The 23,231-nt window shown below is 40.1% G+C and overlaps 4 protein-coding genes across 4 annotated transcripts; 1 reads left to right on the plus strand and 3 right to left on the minus strand.

Annotated features, from left to right (window-relative positions):
• Positions 1-480: 480 nt before the first annotated feature.
• Positions 481-2,112, minus strand: LOC130471975 (uncharacterized). The gene has a single exon (XM_056842349.1). The coding sequence runs from the start codon at positions 2,110-2,112 to the stop codon at positions 481-483; it is 1,632 nt and encodes a 543-aa protein (XP_056698327.1).
• Positions 2,113-8,549: 6,437 nt separating this feature from the next.
• LOC130471976 (uncharacterized) lies at positions 8,550-10,880 on the minus strand. The gene has a single exon (XM_056842350.1). The coding sequence runs from the start codon at positions 10,878-10,880 to the stop codon at positions 8,550-8,552; it is 2,331 nt and encodes a 776-aa protein (XP_056698328.1).
• Positions 10,881-18,873: 7,993 nt separating this feature from the next.
• LOC130471977 (uncharacterized protein At4g26485) lies at positions 18,874-20,702 on the minus strand. The gene is made up of 3 exons (XM_056842351.1): positions 20,088-20,702; positions 19,806-19,998; positions 18,874-19,283 (listed from the first exon to the last, which is right to left on the minus strand). The coding sequence occupies exons 1-3, from the start codon at positions 20,608-20,610 to the stop codon at positions 19,010-19,012; spliced, it is 990 nt and encodes a 329-aa protein (XP_056698329.1). The 5' UTR covers positions 20,611-20,702; the 3' UTR covers positions 18,874-19,009.
• Positions 20,703-21,683: 981 nt separating this feature from the next.
• Positions 21,684-22,796, plus strand: LOC110777540 (uncharacterized). The gene has a single exon (XM_021982145.1). It carries the CDS (start codon positions 21,684-21,686, stop codon positions 22,794-22,796), a length of 1,113 nt encoding a protein of 370 aa, XP_021837837.1.
• The last annotated feature ends 435 nt before the right edge of the window (positions 22,797-23,231 follow it).

Genomic DNA, 23,231 nt, shown 5'->3' on the forward strand with positions numbered 1-23,231 from the left:
GTTGTAGGCATTACTTATGCGCTGCTTGTAAGCCGCCGATCTGATTTCTGCTCTGAGTCTGATCTCTGGTAGAAGATCCAGCTCCTGCTTTAACAGTTTGCCGTTCTTGTTTTCTTCATAATGCTGGATCCTGAATGTAGGTAACCCTACTTCTGCTGGTATCACTGCTTCTGATCCGAAACATAGACGGAATGGGCTCTCTCCCGTTGCTTCCTTAACGGTGGTTCTATTTCCCCAAAGTATCTCTGGAACAATATCGGCCCAACCAGCCTTATAGTCGTCTAGCTTCTTTCTCATTGCTGCCAGTATCTGCTTATTGGCAGCTTCTGCCTGTCCATTGCTTTGGGGATGACAAACAGAAGAGTAGGCAAACTTGACCTTGTACATACTCAAGAAACTTTGAACTGGCGAGCAATCAAACTGTACCCCATGGTCCATCACGATTGCCATCGGTAATCCGAACCTGGTGATTATATTTTTCTATATGAACTTTTTGACCTGATTTGCAGTTATCTTTGCCACCGGTTCTGCTTCTATCCATTTGGTGAAATAATCGACTGCCACTATCAGAAATTTTCTTCCACCGGATGCCGTTGTGAATGGTCCCAGAATATCCATTCCCCACTGGGCGAACGGTATTGGATTTAGGATTGGCATGAGATCGTTTGCAGGACGATTGATGACTGCTGAAAAAACTTGACATTTTTCACATTTCTTGACGTACTCCTGTGCGTCTGTTAGCATTGTCGGCCAGTAGTATCCTTGCCTTTGGCATTTCAGTGCAAGGGTTTTTCCTCCTTGATGATTTCCACACACTCCTTCATGTATTTCTTCTATCAGTCGTGCCGATTCGTATGCTGATATGCATCGTAACAGAGGCAAGCTAAAACCCCGTTTGTAGAGTTGGCCTCTGATGATTACAAACCAGCATGAGTTTCTAATCAACCTTCTTGCTTCCGTTTTTTCTGCAGGCAGTGTTCCATCTCTCTTGTATGCCCACAAGGTGTCATACCATTCAGGTTGGCTCGTGATTACCATGACCTCTTTTCCCAATACTTCAGTGCTCCTTCGATTCATGACTTCCATCATTACTGATTTTACCAGAGCACTTGAGCTGGCCAGTTTTGACAGGGAGTCTGCCAACATGTTCTCTGATCGGGGTACTAATTTTATTTCGAAGATTTCCAACTGTGCCACTGACTGTTTAAGCTTTTCGGCGTATCGTTTCATGGATTCTTCCTTCGTTTCATATTCTCCTGAGAACTGGTTTGTTACCAGCTGTGAGTCGGTTGTGAGCATGAGCCTACGAGCACCAGCTGCCGTGCAGATCTGTATGCCAGCGATTGCGGCTTCGTATTCTGCCTCGTTGTTTGATGCCTGGAAAGAGAACTTAATGGCATACTCGAACTGGTCTCCTTCTGGTGAGGTAACTATTACCCCTGCTCCCGCCCCTGATTTGGTGACCGAGCCGTCTACTGCTACTTCCCATATTCCTTCCTTTATTTCCTCCTCCTGGTATGATGCTTCGACTATGAAGTCAGACAGTGCTTGGGCTTTTATAGCCATTCTGGGCCGATACTCCATGTGAAACTCTGATAGTTCAATTGCCCATTTTAGGAGTCTGCCTGATGTGTTCATTTTTTGCATTGCTTTTTCCAGTGGGTAGTTTGTGAGGACTTGGATCCCGTGTGCATCAAAGTAAGGTCTCAGCTTTCTGGCTGCAATCAGTACTGCCAACCCCAACTTTTCTATCAAGGAGTACCTCGTTTCTGCTTCTTCCAGGATGTGGCTGACAAAGTACACCGGTATCTGTGTTTTATCTTTCTCTATGATCAGTACCGTTGCTACTGTGTGCTGAGAAGCAGATATGTATAGCTGCAGCGTGTCTCCTTCCTCTGGTCGAGCTATTGTGGGTAGGACTTGCAGGTGCCGTTTTACTGCCTCAAAGGCTGCTCTTTCTGTTTCTCCCCACTTGAACTTCTTGTTTTGCTTTAACACGTTGAAAAAGGGCAACGACCTATCTACTGATTTGCTAATGAGCCGGGTCAATGCGGCCATTCTTCCTGTTAACTTTTGCACGTCTTTTATGCAATCGGGTTCTGGTAGATTCATAATTGCATCTACCTTATCTGGATTGGCATCGATTCCCCTTTCGCTTACTAGGAAACCCAGGAACTTGAAGGAAATAATGCCCTTGGTCCAAGTATGCATTCTATGTTAAGTCTAATAAATGCGGTTCAGTATTAATTAACAAGTTAATAATTCAGTGAGATCAAGTGAGCTGAATGCCTAGCTAGAGGCCGCTTCAGTTCAAGTGGAATTAATGATATTAATCCACAGCTTACTCTTGACTGAACCCGTAGGGTCACACAAATAGTACGTAAACGGATCAAGTATTTAATGGCATTAAATACTCCATCTATGAAAATTCGGAACCGACGGATCTTGGTTTCAGTGGGAGCTAAGATCGTCACAGGCAAGAAATGAATACTCCGGAAACGATGATATTGCCGGAAACGGAAATATGGATCGTATCGGAAATATAAATATTATCCAAGTCGTAGATGTTGCCGGAAACGGAAACATGGTACGTATCGGAAAATATTATCGGAAATGGAAATATTGCCAGAATCGGAAATATTGCCGGAAACGGAAATATTGTCAGAATCGGAAATATTACCGGAATCGGAAAATAATTCCGGAAACGGAAATATTAAATATTTGTTCGAAACGGAAATTAATTCCGGAATCGGAAATATTAAATATTGTTCGTATCGGAAATGAATTCCGGAATCGGAAAATTTAATCGGAAGCGCATCGTACGAATAAGCATCGGACGAGGCCTGCCGGACAAGGCCCAGCACGAAGCCAGGCCATCGCCCAGCAAGCCAAGCGCGCCGCAAAAACAGCCACGCCAGGCCCAGCAGGCTGCGCAGCGCGCACAGCGCGCAAAGCACGCGCAGCGCGCAGCGCGCGCGGGCGCTGCGTGGGCTGCTGCTCGCGCGCACGCATGGGGCCCATCGTGGCAGCCGTGCGTGTGTGTGCAAGTGTTTGTGTTCGTGCACGTTTCCTAAAACATGCAGAGTTCGGTTAATGATTAAATTCCTAATTCTATTTGATAAAATTAATTAAATTAGAGTTCTTGTAGGATTCTAGGTTTAATTAATTTGTATCTGAATAGGATTTCGATTCCCTTTCCATACCCCTATAAATATGAGGCTAGGGCTCACAATTTATAACAAGTTTCAAAGTATTCAAAAGTGAGTTTTTTGAGAGAAAATTAAAACACACATCTTGCTCATAAAAGTGCCGAAATTTTCTAGTACCTTAAGGGCGATTCTAGTTGGTCAATCTTAAGGCGGATCCGGACGTGCTGTGGACTATCTACGGAGGGACGACACTTGGAGTCCTAAAGACTTGTTCTTGTTCGGTTCGGGCGCAGCTAGGGAGGGCACGCAACAAAGAGTATGCATCTAAATTATGCTATATGATTATGTGTAAATAATATGTTGTCCTGGGTTAATGGTTGTTTCCGCATGATCTATGCTAGATTAGTCAATGGACTTTATTTATTAGATCACGACAAACAAGGCCAAAAAGGATGATTCAGATCTCACCTATCTGTGGCATTGTCGATTAGGCCATATAAACTTGAAACGCTTAGAAAGACTTCAAAGAGAAGGAATTCTAGAACCATTTGACTTAGAGGATTATGGTAAATGCGAATCATGTTTACTTGGCAAAATGACAAAGCAACCTTTCTCTAAAGTTGGAGAAAGAGCAAATGAACTATTGGGTTTAATCCATACAGATGTATGTGGACCAATGAGTACAAATGCTAGAGGTGGTTTCAGCTACTTTATCACTTTCACTGATGACTTCAGTAGGTATGGTTATGTCTACCTAATGAAGCATAAGTCTGAATCCTTTGACAAATTCAAGGAATTTCAGAGTGAAGTAGAGAATCAATTAGGCAAGAAGATTAAGGCACTGCGGTCTGATAGAGGCGGTGAATATCTGAGCTATGAATTTGATGACCATCTGAAAGAATGTGGAATTCTATCAGAATTGACTCCTCCTGGAACACCACAATGGAACGGTGTGTCAGAACGGAGGAACAGAACCTTGCTAGACATGGTCAGGTCAATGATGGGTCAGGCCGAACTTCCATTAGAATTTTGGGGACATGCACTAAATACAGCTGCACTCACTATAAATAGAGCTCCGTCTAAAGCTGTCGAAAAGACTCCATACGAATTATGGTTTGGAAAGCCTCCAAATGTGTCTTTTCTTAAGATTTGGGGATGTGAAGTATACGTCAAACGATTAATTTCGGACAAACTTCATCCAAAATCTGAAAAATGTATCCTTGTGGGCTATCCAAAGGAAACAAAGGGGTATTACTTCTAAAATACATCTGAGAACAAAGTGTTTGTTGCTCGAGATGGTGTCTTTTTGGAGAAGGATCACATTTCCAAAATGACAAGTGGGAGAAAAGTAGACCTCGAAGAAATTCGAGTCGAACAACAAACTCTAGAGAATGCTCAAGATGACATTCAGGATGAAACTCAGAGATCTTTAGAAGAATCTGGTGAGAATCATGGTCAATCTAGAAATGTTACCCCGCGTAGATCGCAAAGATATAGATCTCAACCGGAAAGGTACTTAGGTATTTTGACGAACGAGAGCTATGACGTTCTATTACTTGAAAGTGATGAACCTGCGACTTACAAGCAAGCTATGACGAGCCCTAGCTCCAAGCAGTGGCAAGAAGCCATGCACTCTGAATTAGACTCCATGTCTGAAAACCAAGTATGGGATTTGGTCGATTTGCCAGATGGCTACCAAGCCATTGGAAGCAAATGGGTTTTCAAACTGAAAAAGGACAAGGATGGGAAACTTGAAGTTTTCAAAGCTAGATTGGTTGCAAAAGGTTACAGGCAAGTCCACGGTGTGGATTACGATGAAACCTTTTCACCAGTTGCAATGCTAAAGTCTATTCGAATAATGTTAGCAATCGCTGCATATTACGATTACGAAATATGGCAGATGGATGTCAAAACTGCTTTCTTAAACGGTGTTTTAACAGAAACTGTGTTTATGACATAGCCTGAAGGTTTTGAGGATCCAAAGAATGCTAAAAAGGTATGCAAGCTAAAGAAGTCAATCTACGGATTGAAGCAGGCATCCAGGAGCTGGAATATACGTTTTGATGAAGCAGTCAGTGACTTTGGTTTCATCAAGAACGCGGACGAATCTTGTGTATACAAGAAGGTCAGTGGGAGAAAAATTGCTTTCCTAGTATTATATGTCGACGACATATTGCTTATCGGAAATGACATTCCTATGTTGAACTCTGTCAAGATTTGGCTTGGGAAATGTTTTTCGATGAAGGATCTAGGAGAAGCACAGTACATATTGGGCATCAAGATTTACAGAGATAGATCTAAAAAGATGATTGGACTTAGTCAAAGCACTTATATCAATAAGGTGCTTGATAGGTTCAAGATGGCGGACTCCAAGCGAGGCTACCTACCCATGTCTCATGGAATGAATCTAAGCAAGACTCAGTGCCCAAAAACACTTGATGAGCGTAGACGAATGAATGGGATTCCATATGCATCATTGATTGGTTCAATAATGTATGCTATGATATGTACACGCCCGGATGTTGCGTACGCACTCAATGCTACGAGCAGATACCAGTCAGACCCAGGAGAGGCGCTTTGGACTGCTGCCAAGAATATTCTGAAGTACCTGAAAAGGCACAAAGATGACTTCCTGGTCTATGGTGGAGATGATGAATTAATTGTTAAAGGCTATACGGACGCAAGTTTCCAAACCGACAAAGATGATTTTAGATCACAGTCTGGGTTTGTCTTCTGCCTCAACGGAGGAGCAGTAAGCTGGAAAAGTGCTAAGCAAAGCACCATTGCGGATTCTACAACTGAAGCGGAGTACATTGCTGCACATGAAGCAGCAAAGGAAGCTATATGGCTAAGGAAGTTCATAGGAGAACTTGGTGTAGTCCCCTCCATTAAAGGACCAATAGCCCTGTATTGTGATAATAACGGAGCTATTGCACAGGCAAAAGAGCCTAGACACCACCAGAGAGTCAAGCATGTACTTCGTAGATTTCACCTTCTACGAGAGTTCGTTGAAAGAAAAGAAGTCGAGATAAGAAAAATTGGAACTGATGACAACATATCAGATCCATTAACTAAACCTCTGCCGCAGGCGAAGCACAACTCGCACACTGCAGCTATGGGAATCAAGCATATTGGAGAATGGCTTTGATGTCTCTGTTTAATGTTTTAAAGTTTTAGAGTTTAAATATTTGTAAAACATTATTGGTTAATCATTCACAATAAATGAAATGAATTCATTTTTCCATTTAATTTGTGGTTTATTAAATGATGAGTCCCTTCAATTTGACGATATATTCAAGATAGACTGTCAGGACCAGTCCTGTGACTAAGAAATGTCTATCAAGTGAACTTGAATGTCAAAGGTTGAAAATGGTCCCTAATCGGAGTTTTCTATAAAATTGGACGCATAGAAAACGTTAGACGATTAGAATGCAAGATGACTAGTAGTTCTGTTTCTTGAACTATGTGGACATGGCAATGTCATAATCATTTGCATAGATACTTACTTTGGGAAGACTAGTATCGGACAAGACCTATGAAACTTTACTGTAAGAGATGAAAGTCTGTCATAAGTAAATTTCATTATATTATTAGACACTAAATCCTCAATACCTGAGTGATTTGAGATTACTTGTTTGAGAACTGGTTGCTTTGACGTTGACCAACCGTCGCACCGTAAAAGGAGGCTATAAAGGCAACGCTCAGGTAATCACCTATCAAACGAAGTCTAATCTCAAGATCGCAAGATTGGGATTGTCCTCCCATAAATCGGGATGAGATGCTTAAAAGTTGTACAAGGCCACTCGGAGAGCTAGAAACTGTGAAATGCATGGCCGTGCTCGGATGAATCATAGGCTATGATTATCTGTTTATTTGATCAGTTGAACTCTGAAACCGAGGAACACCTCTGGACATAATAAGGATGACAACTCTTACCTTATGTTCAAGAGCAAGCATCGAGCGACAAAGGAATTAGGAAATGCACACTTGTCCCTAAGGACAAGTGGGAGACTGAAGGAAATAATGCCCTTGGTCCAATTATGCATTCTATGTTAAGTCTAATAAATGCGGTTCAGTATTAATTAACAAGTTAATAATTCAGTGAGATCAAGTGAGCTGAATGCCTAGCTAGAGGCCGCTTCAGTTCAAGTGGAATTAATGATATTAATCCACAGCTTACTCTTGACTGAACCCGTAGGGTCACACAAATAGTACGTAAACGGATCAAGTATTTAATGGCATTAAATACTCCATCTATGAAAATTCGGAACCGACGGATCTTGGTTTCAGTGGGAGCTAAGATCGTCACAGGCAAGAAATGAATACTCCGGAAACGATGATATTGCCGGAAACGGAAATATGGATCGTATCGGAAATATAAATATTATCCAAGTCGTAGATGTTGCCGGAAACGGAAACATGGTACGTATCGGAAAATATTATCGGAAATGGAAATATTGCCAGAATCGGAAATATTGCCGGAAACGGAAATATTGTCAGAATCAAAAATATTACCGGAATCGGAAAATAATTCCGGAAACGGAAATATTAAATATTTGTTCGAAACGGAAATTAATTCCGGAATCGGAAATATTAAATATTGTTCGTATCGGAAATGAATTCCGGAATCGGAAAATTTTATCGGAAGCGCATCGTACGAATAAGCATCGGACGAGGCCTGCCGGACAAGGCCCAGCACGAAGCCAGGCCATCGCCCAGCAAGCCAAGCGCGCCGCACAAACAGCCACGCCAGGCCCAGCGCAAGCCAGGCCCAGCAGGCTGCGCAGCGCGCACAGCGCGCAAAGCACGCGCAGCGCGCGCGGGCTGCTGCTCGCGCGCACGCATGGGGCCCATCGTGGCAGCCGTGCGTGTGTGTGCAAGTGTTTGTGTTTGTGCACGTTTCCTAAAACATGCAGAGTTCGGTTAATGATTAAATTCCTAATTCTATTTGATAAAATTAATTAAATTAGAGTTCTTGTAGGATTCTAGGTTTAATTAATTTGTATCTGAATAGGATTTCGATTCCCTTTCCATACCCCTATAAATATGAGGCTAGGGCTCACAATTTATAACAAGTTTCAAAGTATTCAAAAGTGAGTTTTTTGAGAGAAAATTAAAACACACATCTTGCTCATAAAAGTGCCGAAATTTTCTAGTACCTTAAGGGCGATTCTAGTTGGTCAATCTTAAGGCGGATCCGGACGTGCTGTGGACTATCTACGGAGGGACGACACTTGGAGTCCTAAAGACTTGTTCTTGTTCGGTTCGGGCGCAGCTAGGGAGGGCACGCAACAAAGAGTATGCATCTAAATTATGCTATATGATTATGTGTAAATAATATGTTGTCCTGGGTTAATGGTTGTTTCCGCATGATCTATGTAATGTCATATGTATCATAACCTAACAGAACTTTCCTGATCGGACCCCGAATACACATTTCTTGGGGTTTAACTTCATCCTGAACCTCCTCAGAGTTTCGAAAGTTTCTCTCAAGTCGTCGATGTGGTCGCTGGCCAATCGGCTTTTAACTATTGATTCATCCACATATACCTCTATGTTCCTCCCTTTCTGGGAAGCAAATACCCTATCCACCAACTTCTGGTAGGTTGCTCCCGCATTCTTCAGCCCAAATGGCATAACCTTATAGCTGTATACCCCTGAATCTGTGATGAAGGCGGCCTTCTTTCTATCGGCTTTACACAAGCTGACTTGGTGATACCTTGAGAAGGCATCCAGGAAACTCAAAAGAGCGTGGCCACTTGTTGAATCTACCAGTCTATCGATTCGTGGCAATGGATAGCAGTCCTTGGGGCACGCCCCATTCAGATTGGTAAAATCTACGCACATTCGCCAACTGCCATTTGACTTTTTTACCATGACTACGTTGGCCAACCATTCGGGGTAGTCACAAACTTCTATGAACCCTGCTTCCAGCAGTTTTTCCACTTCTTTTATTGCAGCATTTTTTTCATTGGAGAAATTTCTCTTCTTTTGCTTTACCGGCCTGACTGACTTGTCTACAATCAGACGATGCACTATGATGTCTGGGCTGATACCGGGCATTTCATCTGCAGAGAAGGCAAAGATGTCTGCATTTTCTCGTAACAGGCCGATGAGATTGACCTGCTGATCTGCCTCCATATCGGCACCTATTCGTACCGTTCTTTCTGGAACTCCTTCTACCAATTCAATTTCCTGAGTTTCTCCATCTGCAGCCGGCCTTGGGATGCAAACCGGCCTTTCATCAAAATTTTCCATGCTCAGATCCCCTCTCTTTCTTTTGGTTGGCATGTTTGCTTCTCGGGCAAGGTTGGTTTTCGGCACCATCCTTCCTGGTGCCTTTATCGCTGTCAGATAACACGATCTGGCAGTCTCCTGACTGCCATGTACCCTTTCTGTTCTTTCCAGATTTGAGAGATATATCATGGTCAAATGATATGTGGACACCACCGCCTGTGCGTCATGAATGAATGGTCGACCAATTATTACGTTATACGCTGCTGGTACTTTTATCACCAAAAAGTCGACCATTAAGTCCCTGGCTGATGATCCTCTACCTACTTGAACCGGTAGACGGATACTGCCTTCTGGATAGACGCTGGCTCCAGAGAATCCGATAACGGGATAGCTCACCCTTGCTAACTCTCCGTGATCTATGTTCAGCTGGGTGAAAGCTTCCCAGAATATGATGTTCGCAGAGCTGCCTCCATCAATCAGGCATCTCTTGACGGGGAAGTTTGCTATCTCGAGTTCCAATACCAGCGGGTCATCATGGGGATATATAATGCCGCGACAATCGTCCGAGGTGAACGTGATGACCGGTAGGGGGATTGGTTCCGGCCATTTCCTTGCGCTATGGTAACTCACCAAATGCCTGTGCTCCTCTAGATTTCTTATTGCCCCGCTGACTGTACCTCCATGCACGGGCCCTCCAGAGATCACCCAAACCGTGGGTCTCTTTCCCCTATCGGCCCCATCTTTGCCTGTTTCCGGTAATGACCGGATTTCTTGCCGGGATGGTGGTGCCTGTTCAATCCTACCAGTGGGCTGTGCATACCCTGGCTGAGTAGGTGTATATGGGGCATGACTATGCGAACTGCCCTGCCTGTTATTTCCTCCCTGGCCTTCCTGCCGAACCCTGTACTGGGATAGGTATCCCCTTCTTACCAGCTCTTCGATGTTATCCTTGAGCTCTTTGCAATGCTCCGTGTAATGACCATGATCATTATGAAAAGCACAAAAGTTCTTATTGTTACCTGGGGCATCCATCGGTAACGGTTTTCTCCACGCTGCCGATTTATTTACTGCGTAGATCGTGGCTCTGGCGGTGTTCAGGGGAGTGTACACCTGGTAAGCCCCTACCGGCTGTTGTCTAGTCGGATATCCCCCTCTCTGCTGATGGCCCTCCTTTCTAACGTTATCTTTCCGGTAATTGTGTTGCTGTATGGGAACATGATCCTTCTTGGCCGATTGTATTGCCTGATTTCCCCCCATGGGTGATATTAGCATCAGCTCATCACTCCTGATATACTCATTTGCTTTTCTCAAGGCCTCCCCCAGCGAGGTAAATGATTTTCTTCCCAGGTACCTTTTGAACTCGCATTCTTGCATCCCTCTCAACAGAGCCAAGACGGCTATTTCTTGCTGTAAATCTGGTATTGTGATGGATTCGTTGTTAAAACGAGTAAGGTACTCTCTCAGCGGCGCTTTCGGCCTTTGTGAGATCGACATCAGCTCTCCAGATGTTTACTTTCGTTCAACCTTGCTAATGAACCGCCTCACAAAGTCCTCTTGTATCTGCCGAAAACTGAATATCGATCCGGCCGGCAACTTCTTATACCAATCGGCTGCCACCCCTGATAATGTGGTCTGGAACACTTTGCACCACATGGCATCTGAGTCAGAATACAGCATCATGTGTTGTTCGAAAGCGGTGGAGTGATTTTCGGGGTCTGTGGTTCCGTTGTATTTGCACGTCGGCATCTTTACTTTCTCCATAGGTTGCTCCAGTATACCCCTGCAGAGTGGGGAGTCTTTGGGGTGTATGGTTCGCCTCATCGGCTCCTGATGAGGTAGATATCCTTCATATCTATTCCAACCTGGCTGTGGAGACTGTACGATGTACTCTTCGTGATACGGTGTCGATTCCCTACCAGCAGGAAACGACCCTTCTTGCTCTGACACCGACTCTCGGCGTCTAGTGGACCTTTCTCTGCGCCGAGAGCTATGCCTTTTTCTTCTACCCGGATTTTCACTCTGTACAAGTATTGGTTCAGGTTGTGCTGGCAGTACCACTTCATGCTCTAGGGTTTCGTAGAGCTTTCTAACCGGCATCGCACCCGGGCGACTGCCGGTAACCACGATCTGATTTCCCTCTGTCCTCCTTGAGGACAGTTCAGCCATTGCTTTCATGACGGCCGACGCCGTCAGCAGCTGTTGCGGTGTGAACCTTTGGGACAACGCCGAGAGGTTGCTCTGAATCTGTGGGGGTGATGGGGAATCCTGTGCCCTTTCTTCCATGGACGTTTCGTCCTCTATGATCACGTCGTTCGGGTCTTCAAAACCTGGGGGGGCAATGCTTATCTGTGACTTGAGTGTTTTTGGGGGAGGATCGGTAAGTGGTGTGACTTGGCTGGTTGAGACAGGTAAGAGAGAAGGTTTGACTGCGGGTTGTGCTACTGATGTTGGTGTGATCACTGCTGATTGTGGGAGATTGTTGTTTTTTCTAGGTTTTTTGTTGTTGGTATCCATGATGGCTGATTTACTTGACAAGGTTGGGAAGTCCCCTCCTTCTAGCGCCAATTGTTCCGGTAGGATTTGGGAACGGTTGGAGATGTCTTGCTGGTCGAGTGCTGCTGTTATCCTGATGATATCCTGCGCAGATATCAAAGATGAACTAGCCTCGAGGGTGATTCGAGGATCCCCCCTCCGATGCTAAAGTTAGGTATGTTGAGTGATAAGTATTTTGGTTTTAGTGGAAATGATTGTGTTTGCGTACCTTTTTGTCATAAATGAAGCCCATATATATAGGCGCGGGTCGGGCGTACGGACAAATGGGTCCTACCCGATTGATAGCGACCCGTTGACCTCTTGGTTTGGTCACGTGCCTCCTCCCTACCGGCTTGTAAGAGATGCTGGTAGGGAATAATAACTGCCGTTAAGGATTATTTGCTTTTATCCTTAACAGCTTGGCGATGCTACCAGCCAGCTGGTAGCATACCCGTACAGGTTTAATTCGCACATGGTCTAATATGTTACCAGCCTACTTTGAAAGTCATACCAGCCCAATCTTACTGATAGGTACGTATATAGTACGTTGCTATTAGCTTTGTTGTTTCTAGTCATACTACTTTGCTATCGTTTTGTTTTCATATCAACTAATTCAATAATGCTAAACGGTCATAGTATCGTACAATCGATGTAAAACCCCTTACCAGTATAAATAACAATAGCAACCATGATGTCGGCCTAAAAGTGATAATCAGTATTTCTAACAGCCTGCAAGGCCACACCAATCTAAACGTTTTCAAAAATGCCTATAGAATTATAGATCAAGGTCTAGCACAAGTTTCAATGCAACCTCCCTGTCATACCATAAGTATTGATGAAGTCAGACTTAGTTTATATTGTATTAAGGAATACGTGCTCCCCAAGTGTTGGTTGAAGATAATAAGAAGACTTATTGTTTACAGGAGCTTCTCATAATACAAAATTTTGGGCAATAGCTCCTATCATCGAATTTATTGCATAAAAATGTTTTGAAAAAATGATATTCTTACCATAGAATCTTCTACCAGCCTATTTCTTGTCGAACTCGTATATATGCTGGTTGCTAACGTCTTGATCACTCACCTTTAAAATAGCATTTCTAGACTTTTATATTGTACAAAGTTGTTTAACGGTACTTGCTAGACGGATTGTTTTCTTGAATGCATATTGTATGTGTTATCTCATGGCCTCGGAGAATGATTCATGCATTGAAATGCCTACATGAGCAATCTCGCTTAGTTTTACTGAAAGATAGCCTGAAAGTTTGAATACCAAACCGCATTGAGCCATGTTGTGTTAATAAATATAGTATAAGTATATTGGACTCGCAGGCAGAGATGTCAGGAGCCCCTCCTTGTTTTGGTTTTTGTCAAAAGTTGGCTGGTAGTAATAGTAAGACTCAAATATTCAGTTCCATTTGTTGAACTTAAGTTCAAGTGTTTTACCCAAATGACTATCAATAATAAAGCATAGGGTATTTATGATGGTTTCATTAAGAGCCCCATTGCAAAATCAATTTAGCTTGAAAGTGAAAAGTAGACAATTTCAGTCTATTATATAATTTGTTTGATGTGTGCATTAGGTGCTTAATCCAACCATTGCTTCGCAACTTCTGAACAAGGAATCTAAATATCCCATGATGACCTATGGCAGAACACTTCATCGCGAGCATAAGCTGAAAAACGTACACTGAAAAGAATAAGTTCAGCAGAATTGCAACAATTACGGTAAAAGTCAGGAAAGTCTCTCTAAATCCTTTTTGTGTGTGCTCGATGTTAAAAATGGTTATACGTGATCAAACGCATGAGAAAGGAACTTCTATTTAATTATACACTGTAAACACACGAGATTTATGGCCACATACCCAACCTAAGGCAAAGACAACTTAAAAAGAAGCATGGTAGCACTAAGATCTTTAGATGTTGTTTTGTTACATTTATGTTACATGTTCTCAATCATGATATACGTTGCAGAGAATCAGGCATAAAGGTATCGAATTTCCATAATGGTAGGCTTTTAGCAGCATTACTAATCGAAATAAGATCCTAAGAATCGTGTCCAATTCTATCGTATGTTTTTGTATGCAACCAACAATGTAGTTGTTGTGGAATAAAACGTTTAAGGCAAACTCGTCTAAAATGTCAAGCATGTAACGTCAGTGGTACCGCCAATAAAGGTTGAGTCAAAGAAACGTGGCTTAAACTCTATGTATGTGATGAGTCCTTCACAGTGTTATCCTATTATGTGTTCCTTAATTGCCAGAAGTCTCCTTTTACTAATGTTAGTAAGTAGGAAGGTTAGTATCATTACCAAAATTCTACCCGTATTAGCCGTGATAGTCTTGTACCCATAAGAAGACTTTGAGGGGGCTTTGTACCGCCGTTAAAATATTAATTGTAAAAGTGATAAGCAAAACTACATGGTTACAATAATCATAGCGTCACCAACGCCTTAATTTGAGAAATCCCAGCTACTTCCTCACTACTATTTGTGTGTAATAACTAGTATGTAGTAACTAATAAATTTCAAAACCTTGTTTCCACGATTAAAGTTTGCTTAAAAGCTATTTTCTTTGTAAAAATACCGTATTTCCCTTAAAGTCGCTAGTGTTATGCTAATGAGTATAGCACTAACAAGGTATAACTGAAAAAATTCAACACTAAACATCTGTGGCAGAAAGCCTTTACCGGTACCAACAATAGGAGGAAAGTCCCACTTAATTTGGTTGTTTTATGACCATTTTTCAAAGTTTTTAGTCACAAGTTATTTCAGTAAGTAAATTGAATTACAACTCTAAATATTTGTGTCAATAAAGGTACCTCAATGACATCATTCTTAAGCCGACTGTAAACTCTACTTAATACTCCGAGGGGCTAGTTAATATACTAAAGTAATCAAGGTTAATTCCTTGATAAACTAATGGTGTGTACGATCATATTCAAGTCCTTACGTATCATTAAAATTATCGTGAATTCGTAACCAGTAACACTAAAACAATTTCATATCATTGTAATAAAGAGTCATGTGCCAAATTATATGGGCGTCCTTCTAGTCGGCCATTTATACTTTTTAGTGCTGCTAGATCGCATTTTGATTTATAAATACTTAAGCCCCTAAAACGACAAATTTATTGACTTAGAACAAACTACTCACACACTTACTCGTATGATACGTATAAAACTTGTTAAGATAATGCTCGTGCTAATATAATTTTCGTATTAAAAGGGTTGAAGTGTTAACTTCCCACACAATATGATGATGCCATGCTAGTATGTCATAAGATCTGCATAATTAAGTACCATCGCTTGTCTAAATGCATGTATTCCTTTTAAGTTTCACGATTGAAAATTAATCTCTTACCGGTCAAATTTCGTTACCGTCATTTGAGGTGCATATAAAAAACAAATATTATACTAATAGTTATGAGGATGTTGTGCAATCTCACATATGCATGTGATTTGGTTAATTATAATTATCACCTTATATTCTCTACAGCAAGATTGCAGGTGCTAAATAGCCGGTGTGTTTGAAGTAAGAAAAAGGCTGACATCGCATATCAAAGGTGAAATATGGCAACCAATAAAATGTATGGATGTGATCAGTAGCTTTGGGGAAAATAAATGCCGTAGGGGCACTCCACTGTGAAGCGTAGCAGTCCATAAGGAATGGATGTGATCAGTAGCCTTGGGGAAAATAAATGCCGTTAAGGGCACTCCATCGTGAAGGGTAGCAGTCCAACGAAATGTATGGATGTGATCAGTAGCTTTGGGGAAAATAAATGCCGTAGGGGCACTCCACTGTGAAGCGTAGCAGTCCATAAGGAATGTATGTGATCAGTAGCCTTGGGGAAAATAAATGCCGTTAAGGGCACTCCATCGTGAAGCGTAGCAGTCCAACGAAATGTATGGATGTGATCAGTAGCTTTGGGGAAAATAAATGCCGTAGGGGCACTCCACTGTGAAGCGTAACAGTCCATAAGGAATGGATGTGATCAGTAGCTTTGGGGAAAATAAATGCCGTTAAGGGCACTCCATTGTGAATCGTAGCAGTCCAACGAAATGTATGGATGTGATCAGTAGCTTTGGGGAAAATAAATGCCGTAGGGGCACTCCACTGTGAAGCGTAGCAGTCCATAAGGAATGGATGTGATCAGTAGCTTTGGGGAAAATAAATGTCGTTAAGGGCACTCCATTGTGAATCGTAGCAGTCCAACGAAATGAATGGATGTGATCAGTAGCTTTGGGGAAAATAAATGCCGTTAAGGGCACTCCATTGTGAATCGTAGCAGTCCAACGAAATGTATGGATGTGATCAGTAGCTTTGGGGAAAATAAATGTCGTAGGGGCACTCCACTGTGAATTGTAGCGGTCCATAATAAAGCAATGATAAAATAAAATATGAAATATAGTGTTGAAAAAAGACCGGCAAGACATATCAATGCAAAAAGGAGGTTAGTCATCCTACAAAAATCAAAGGGGCTAGTCGTCCTAAAAAAAAAAAAAAATAATAATAATAATAATAATAAAAAAAATCAAATCAAAGGGCTAGTCGTCCTAAAAAATCAAGGGGGCTAGTCGTACTAAAAAATCAAGGGGGCTAGTAATCCTAAAAAAATAAAGGGGGCTAGTAATCCTAAATATTAAATACGCTAGTCGTCCTAAAAAATCAAGGGGGCTAGTCGTACTAAAAAATCAAGGAGACTAGTCATCCTAAAAAAATCAAAGGGGCTAGTTGTCCTAAAAATTCAAAGGGGCTAGCCGTCCAAAAAAAAATCAAGGGGGCTAGTCATCCTCAAAAATCAAAGGGGCTAGTCGTACTAAAAAATCAAGGGGGCTAGTCATCCTCAAAAAATAAAGGGGGCTAGTAATCCTAAATATTAAATACGCTAGTCGTCCTAAAAAATTAAGGGGGCTAGTCGTCCTAAAAAATTAAAAGGGCCAATCGGCCAGAGCAAACAAATTACATTATTATTTTTATCTGCATATCTTCGACTCATGAGCAGGTAATATCAGTTCTGAAGTAGTTTCAAATATCAACACAGAATTAAGATATCCGCCCATTCTGCGAATCTCTGCAGATAAGGGGGCTAGTTGTATGGGGTGATTACTTTTTCAGAGCAAGCACAACAGTCTAAGACGGTTGTACTTACTCTGAGGGGGCTAGTTGTACGGGATACTCCCGTAGGCCCAGTTCTATACCAGAATACCATATTCTAGTATTTTGGGCCCAGGGAGTAATAAAGGCCAAGGCCCAATCCATGACCTAATAATCCATAAAATCCCTATAAATACTCATTTATTGGGGAAGGTAAACTTAACTTCTCTACACTCTCTACTCCCTCTTCTCTGTATTCCATCACTTTATGATATTTCACTAATGTTGGGCGTTGGAGGCTCCGATCCGGGGAACCTCCCCCGGGTTCGGGGTTCACTTTGCAGGAAATCACCTCCACATTCAAGATACGAAGATCCGACCACACCACCCGATTCCAATACCGGAACACTAGTGATTCGGAATTAAATGTGAAGAACTGAAATGATCGAAGGAGTTGAAATTAATAATTTGAAATGAAATACCTAATTCCAAACACTACGGTATAGTTTATTTATTCTTATTTTCGAGATCGATCAAACTTAGTGATAAATAAAACAATGGACGGTGAAATAATTGTTGATGGTGGAAATTGGGTAAAGACTATCCAGGAAAATTATTGGATACGCCTTTTAGAGTACGTTGCCTTCTTGCGGCTATGGGAGGTTTGATATTTGGCTATGATGTCGGCCATTTCAGGTATATTGATTTATTGAATTATATTATCAAGGTTTAATTAATTTGTATGCTTGAATTGTGTTAATTGATCTAGTGTTATTCTGCGTGATTCTCACACTTTTCCATTGTGATTTTGGAGAAAAGTGAAAATGTTATCAATAAACGTAATTTGCATTGTTTAAATAAAAAAGTGAAATCGTTATCCACCTTAATTTGTTGTTAATTTGTTTGCATGGTATCAAACGTAAACAATAAAAATGGACGAGGGCTTATAAAAGAAAATACCAAATGTAAATATTTGAAAAGGACGCCTAAAACATAATGTATAAAGAATAAAAGAGATTGAGGGAGTATAAAAAGAAAATATGTTACAATATACTCCCTCCGTCTCTTTTTGTTTTTTACGTTTTTTATTTTTCACGCGTTTTAACGAATAATTAATTTGCATTGAAATCCTTCAATTTTTTTTATTTAAACGAGATAAATTACGTTTATTTATAATGTTTTCACTTTTATCAAAATTCTGATATTGGGAAATGAGAAAAAATTTAATGTCTCAATGGAAAAGTGTGAGAGATTAAATGACCCAATGAATTTGATTGGTTAAAATAATAATTGGACACGAATTTTGATAGAATACTAAGTTATTTATGTGATAATATAAAAAGAAATGTAAAAAACATTTTGAAATACCCAAAAACAAAAACATAAAAAACAAAAAGAGACGGAGGGAGTAAAAGAAAATGCCAAATGTAAATATTTAAAAGGGACGCCTAAAACAGAATATATAAAGAATAAAAATAGACTAAGTATGAGTTTGGAATCAGGATTCAAACTTATGTTGTGGTTATGAACTTATTTGAATATAACTAAACTTATCTGAACTTATCAAAACTTATTTTATCTGAAAAAACTTATTTTGTCTGAATTAAACTTATTTGTGTGAAAATCTTTGAAAAAAACTTATTTTTGCTGAATTTATATTATCTGAACTTATCTGAAGTTAACTGAACTTATTTTGTGTGAAATAAGTTAAATAAGTCAAATAGAACAGGACCTAAAGGTGGAAAAAACATACGCAATGTATGTCCATTTTGAGTTTTGGGAGCATATTTGACTTGAAATAAAGTGATACCAATATACATACATACGACTAGACAGACTGGTAGTACATATTACGGAGTAGTTCATTTCATTGATTTACAAAAATCCAGTCCTTACAACACGTACATGACGCAAGCAAATTCAAAAACTTGAGAACGTACATACTCCTACCACATAAAGTGATTATGAAATAAGCCAATTAACTTAATTTCAAATTTTCATTTAAGCGACAATGTAAACGTGTAGGTTTTGCTAGGATTACAGTCAAAGTCCTTGTCTCCTCCAAACCCATACTTGGTATGATAACCAGGATACTTGTTACGAGTAAACTTTACTTCTTTTATTAGATTTAACCCTTGATCACTTCCAATTTTCGGAATATCCCATTCAAGAAAAAACCCATTCGATTTCGAGGTTATGTGAATCTCACCATCTTCTTTCACCATCTTCTTCGCATTTCTCATGAAACCTCTCACCAGATTTTTATGTGTCCTGCAATAAAATCAGAAAATGTATAAAGCTAAATATACGTAATAGTGGGTAATACACCTGTTTTTAAATGTTTAATTTTCACCTTTATCATTTGCATCGACTCTAATGCAATCTTTAACCATTTCAATTTTGGAGTTGAAAAAATTATAAAAAAATAATATTTAAAAAATATATATACTTCGTATGTAGGGATGAATTCAACAAGATTCCACCTAAGGATGTTTTGATAAATATAATAGTTTTCAACTTTAAACCAAATTTTAAAAAGTTAATATATCATATATGTGCTCTAGCTATCAATCGCTTGTTGGTTCAGTGGTGATTGAGGCTGAACTTGTTAGAGAAAACCCGTGTTCGATTCCCTGCAACAACAATTGGGTGGGGACTGAAACTTAACCACCCAAAACTCGCACCGAATTCGAATTATCCCCAAAGGTGAATCGGGTGCTGACACCCAAAAAAAAAATATGTGCTCTAGCTATAATTAATGCTTTAAAAAACGAAAAGAAAGTGCATAATTACCGCTGATCAGTATCATTTCTACCAAATTTCCCAGTATGCGGAAAATTGAAAATGATACGATCAAATAGCAAGCAGCCAAGGATGGGATGTTTGGCCATTTTTGTGGCGTCGACGTCATGAATGACGGTGCTACCTCGAGTCAGCAGCTCTGTCTTGTTGGTGATGAACTTTGTATAATTCTTGATCAAAAAGTCTGTCCAAAAATTTAAAAAGACACATTTTTATCGACGTTTAATAGCTAATTAATTAATTAAAGATGGTTTATAAGGGAAAAGAAAGTACCTTCGGAGTTGAGAGAAGTGGCGGTAATGTTAACAGCACAAGTACCAAAAGCGACAGCCAAACAAGCAGAGAAAGAGAAGTCCCCTTCGCCGACGAGTAATATCCTTTGAGAGCTGTTATATAGCCCTATTTTCTTAACACTTGACACATGACTTATTCTAGTGGTAACCTTTTTCTCTAACACTACTACTTCTTCTATTACTTGGTCACCGTCATCAATGACTGCCTTCTTCTTTTTCTCTTTTCTCTTAACATCTTCATACCCACTGCTCAAATCAACAACGATATCAGAAGATGAAGGATCACTCAACTTGTTGTTATCATAACTTTCGATAATCTCGTTGCGGCCCGAACCCAGTATCGGGTCAAAATGATGATCAGGTATGTTGATAATGTGGGTTTGAGGTTGCTTAACGTCATGAGGAAATGTTTGGTAATTGCCTTGATTATCATATGAAGTTGGTGCTTCATTTCTTGGCTTTGGACAAATCCAACTCCATAAGTTAGATAAGATTTGACCCATTTTATTTTTGGATAAAAGGAATGAAGTTGAAGTTCTTAAGGAGTGAATTCTGTGATTTTGTTGGGTGTCATTTTTATTCAAGAGATTATCGCTAAAAGTAGTTTGCATTTAAGGCTAACTACTAAGCTGCCCTCTAAAGTCCAAATGAAAGGAATTGGATGTTGGGTAATTTGAAAGGATGTTTAAGTTGCCGAAGAGACACAAATTAATTAACCCGTTTTCCTAGAGAAAGATGACTGCATGCATGCGACAAGTTGTAAAGCCTCGATTTAATTAATGACTACCCTTTGGGGAATTGGGGTTCAATACGTTCACTGAAATCAGTCAACATAGTTTAGGGCAAAAGAATCTGGGTGAGAAACAAGTCTAAAAGACTAAAAGTTAAATGAGAATTAACTTCGCCCCTTGAAAGTAAAGTAAAAAGATATAGAAGTACATAAGTATAATGACTCAAAATTATGTAAATAACCAAATATCAACTTCTTATACATTACACTTTGTTGGTATACACTGACCTATTACGACTGCTAATCTTATTCTTTCTTCTGTCATACATAACATCAAAGCAAGAAGCAGCACCAACAACGATCATGTTCAATCAGCAGCTCACTGTTCTAGAAGCTTCCCACATGATCAGTTTCATGATCGACACACCAACAACTCTAACAAATTGCCTAAAATCTAGGGAGTTAGTTAACAATTCTGTTAGGCTGCACTCTTGTAATAAGCTGAATCTAGTCAGCTGTAAATGCTGATGTGTACATATAGATTGATTTCATTGGATGCAACACATCATCCTTAGAATGTATATATACTCTTCTTGCTGTACGAATTCATTTCATCAATCAATAACAATAATTCTGTTTGATCAAGTTCTTAGAACTCTCTCTCTCTTTCTCTTTCTGAGTTTATGAAATCAATCTAAGTATTGATTTCTAATATGGTATCAGAGCAAGTGATCAATCGATCCTGCTGAAATCTCCTGGTCCATCTCATTATTCTTTTGATCAGATTGATTTCACATAATCTGATAGATTTTCTTTTGAATTTGTAATTTCTTCAAAGTAGCAAAGATGCCTGCAGATCAAACAGATTCATCACAAAATCCAAATTCTGGTTACTATCTTAGTAACAGTGATTTGAATGCAACAAAATTAGTGAGTATTGAGTTTGAGGGAAAAAAATTTAGTGATCGGAGACGTTCAATGATGATAGCTTTATCAGCAAGGAACAAACTGTGTTTTGTTGATGGCAGTTTAATTCCACCAGCAGCAAATTCTCAGAATTACAAAATATGGACTAGATGCAATGATCTAGTAATATCTTGGATGTTAGCTTCTTTGGAACCAAAGATTGCAAGAAGTGTTCTATATCTTAAGACAGCAAGGGCAATATGGCTTGAATTAGCAGACATGTATTGCAGAGAATCTGGACCTCAGTTGTTTTCTGTTCAACAACAACTCAGTGAATTGAGTCAAGGTGATGATGAGGAAGTTTCTAGTTTCTTCACAAAGATTAAGATGCTGTGGGATCAGCTTGATGGTTTGGAGCCCTTGCCTGTTTGTGAATGTACTGGTTGCAGCTGCAATCTCACTCAGCAGTTGCTCAAAACACAGCAAAATCAAAGGCTGATTCAGTTTTTGATGAAGCTGAATGAAAAATATGAGCATCCTAAAAGCACTATTCTCATGATGAATCCTTTGCCTACAATTTCAAAGGCATGTGGTTTACTTCTGCAGGAAGAACAACAGAAAGAAGTGCACAGCCACAAAGCTCAAACACAGACTGAATCTGCAGCATTCAATGCTAGAAGGTTTGACAACAAGTCATACAGAAATCAGTATAACAGTAGTTCTAACTCTCAGTATGCAGGCACTGGAAATCAGTTTAGGAACAATAATAACAACAATAGAAACAATCTCTTCTGTGAGCATTGCAAAATGAGAAACCACACCATTGAGAAGTGTTGGAAACTACATGGCTACCCTAAAGATTTCAAAGGGAAAGGAAAAAGAGTAGCAGCAGCAGCTCAGCTAGATGAATACACCCCTAAAGAGATTCAGGCACCTGAGGAAGGACCAGGAGTGGTACATGCTACATTTACTGAAGAACAATACACACAGTTGATGAATTGCTTACACAATCAGCAGATTGCTAACCAAGCAGAGAATTTTGGCTCTCACTGACAAGGCTGTCGCGTGCCTATCAAAAATAACCTAACTAGACCTCCTAACTATGTAGTCGGGCAAGTAAGGGTCGAATCCCAAGAGACTAATGTATTGAACACTAGCTAAACTAACTTGAATTTATACTAAGCGAGTAACCAATCAACGATTGAGAATGGATTATCAAACTAATTCTAGCTAAGAACGTAATTAATAATAAGACTAAAATCAAGGATTAAAAACACCTAGAGTTAAGTATCACCACTAGCATAATTAATGCAAAGATAAATTCATACCCCAAATTAATTAAATAAATGTTCACGAGGAAAGGTAAACCTTAAATAATACCATAAACCTCTCCCGAGTATCAATGGCTTCCCTAATATGCAATCAAGACCTACTCCCGTGGAATCATGCAAATTAAAGACATTAAACTCAATACCATAATTTCCTAAC

This window comes from Spinacia oleracea, chromosome 4 (genome assembly GCF_020520425.1).
Source record: "Spinacia oleracea cultivar Varoflay chromosome 4, BTI_SOV_V1, whole genome shotgun sequence".
NCBI lineage: Eukaryota > Viridiplantae > Streptophyta > Magnoliopsida > Caryophyllales > Amaranthaceae > Spinacia > Spinacia oleracea.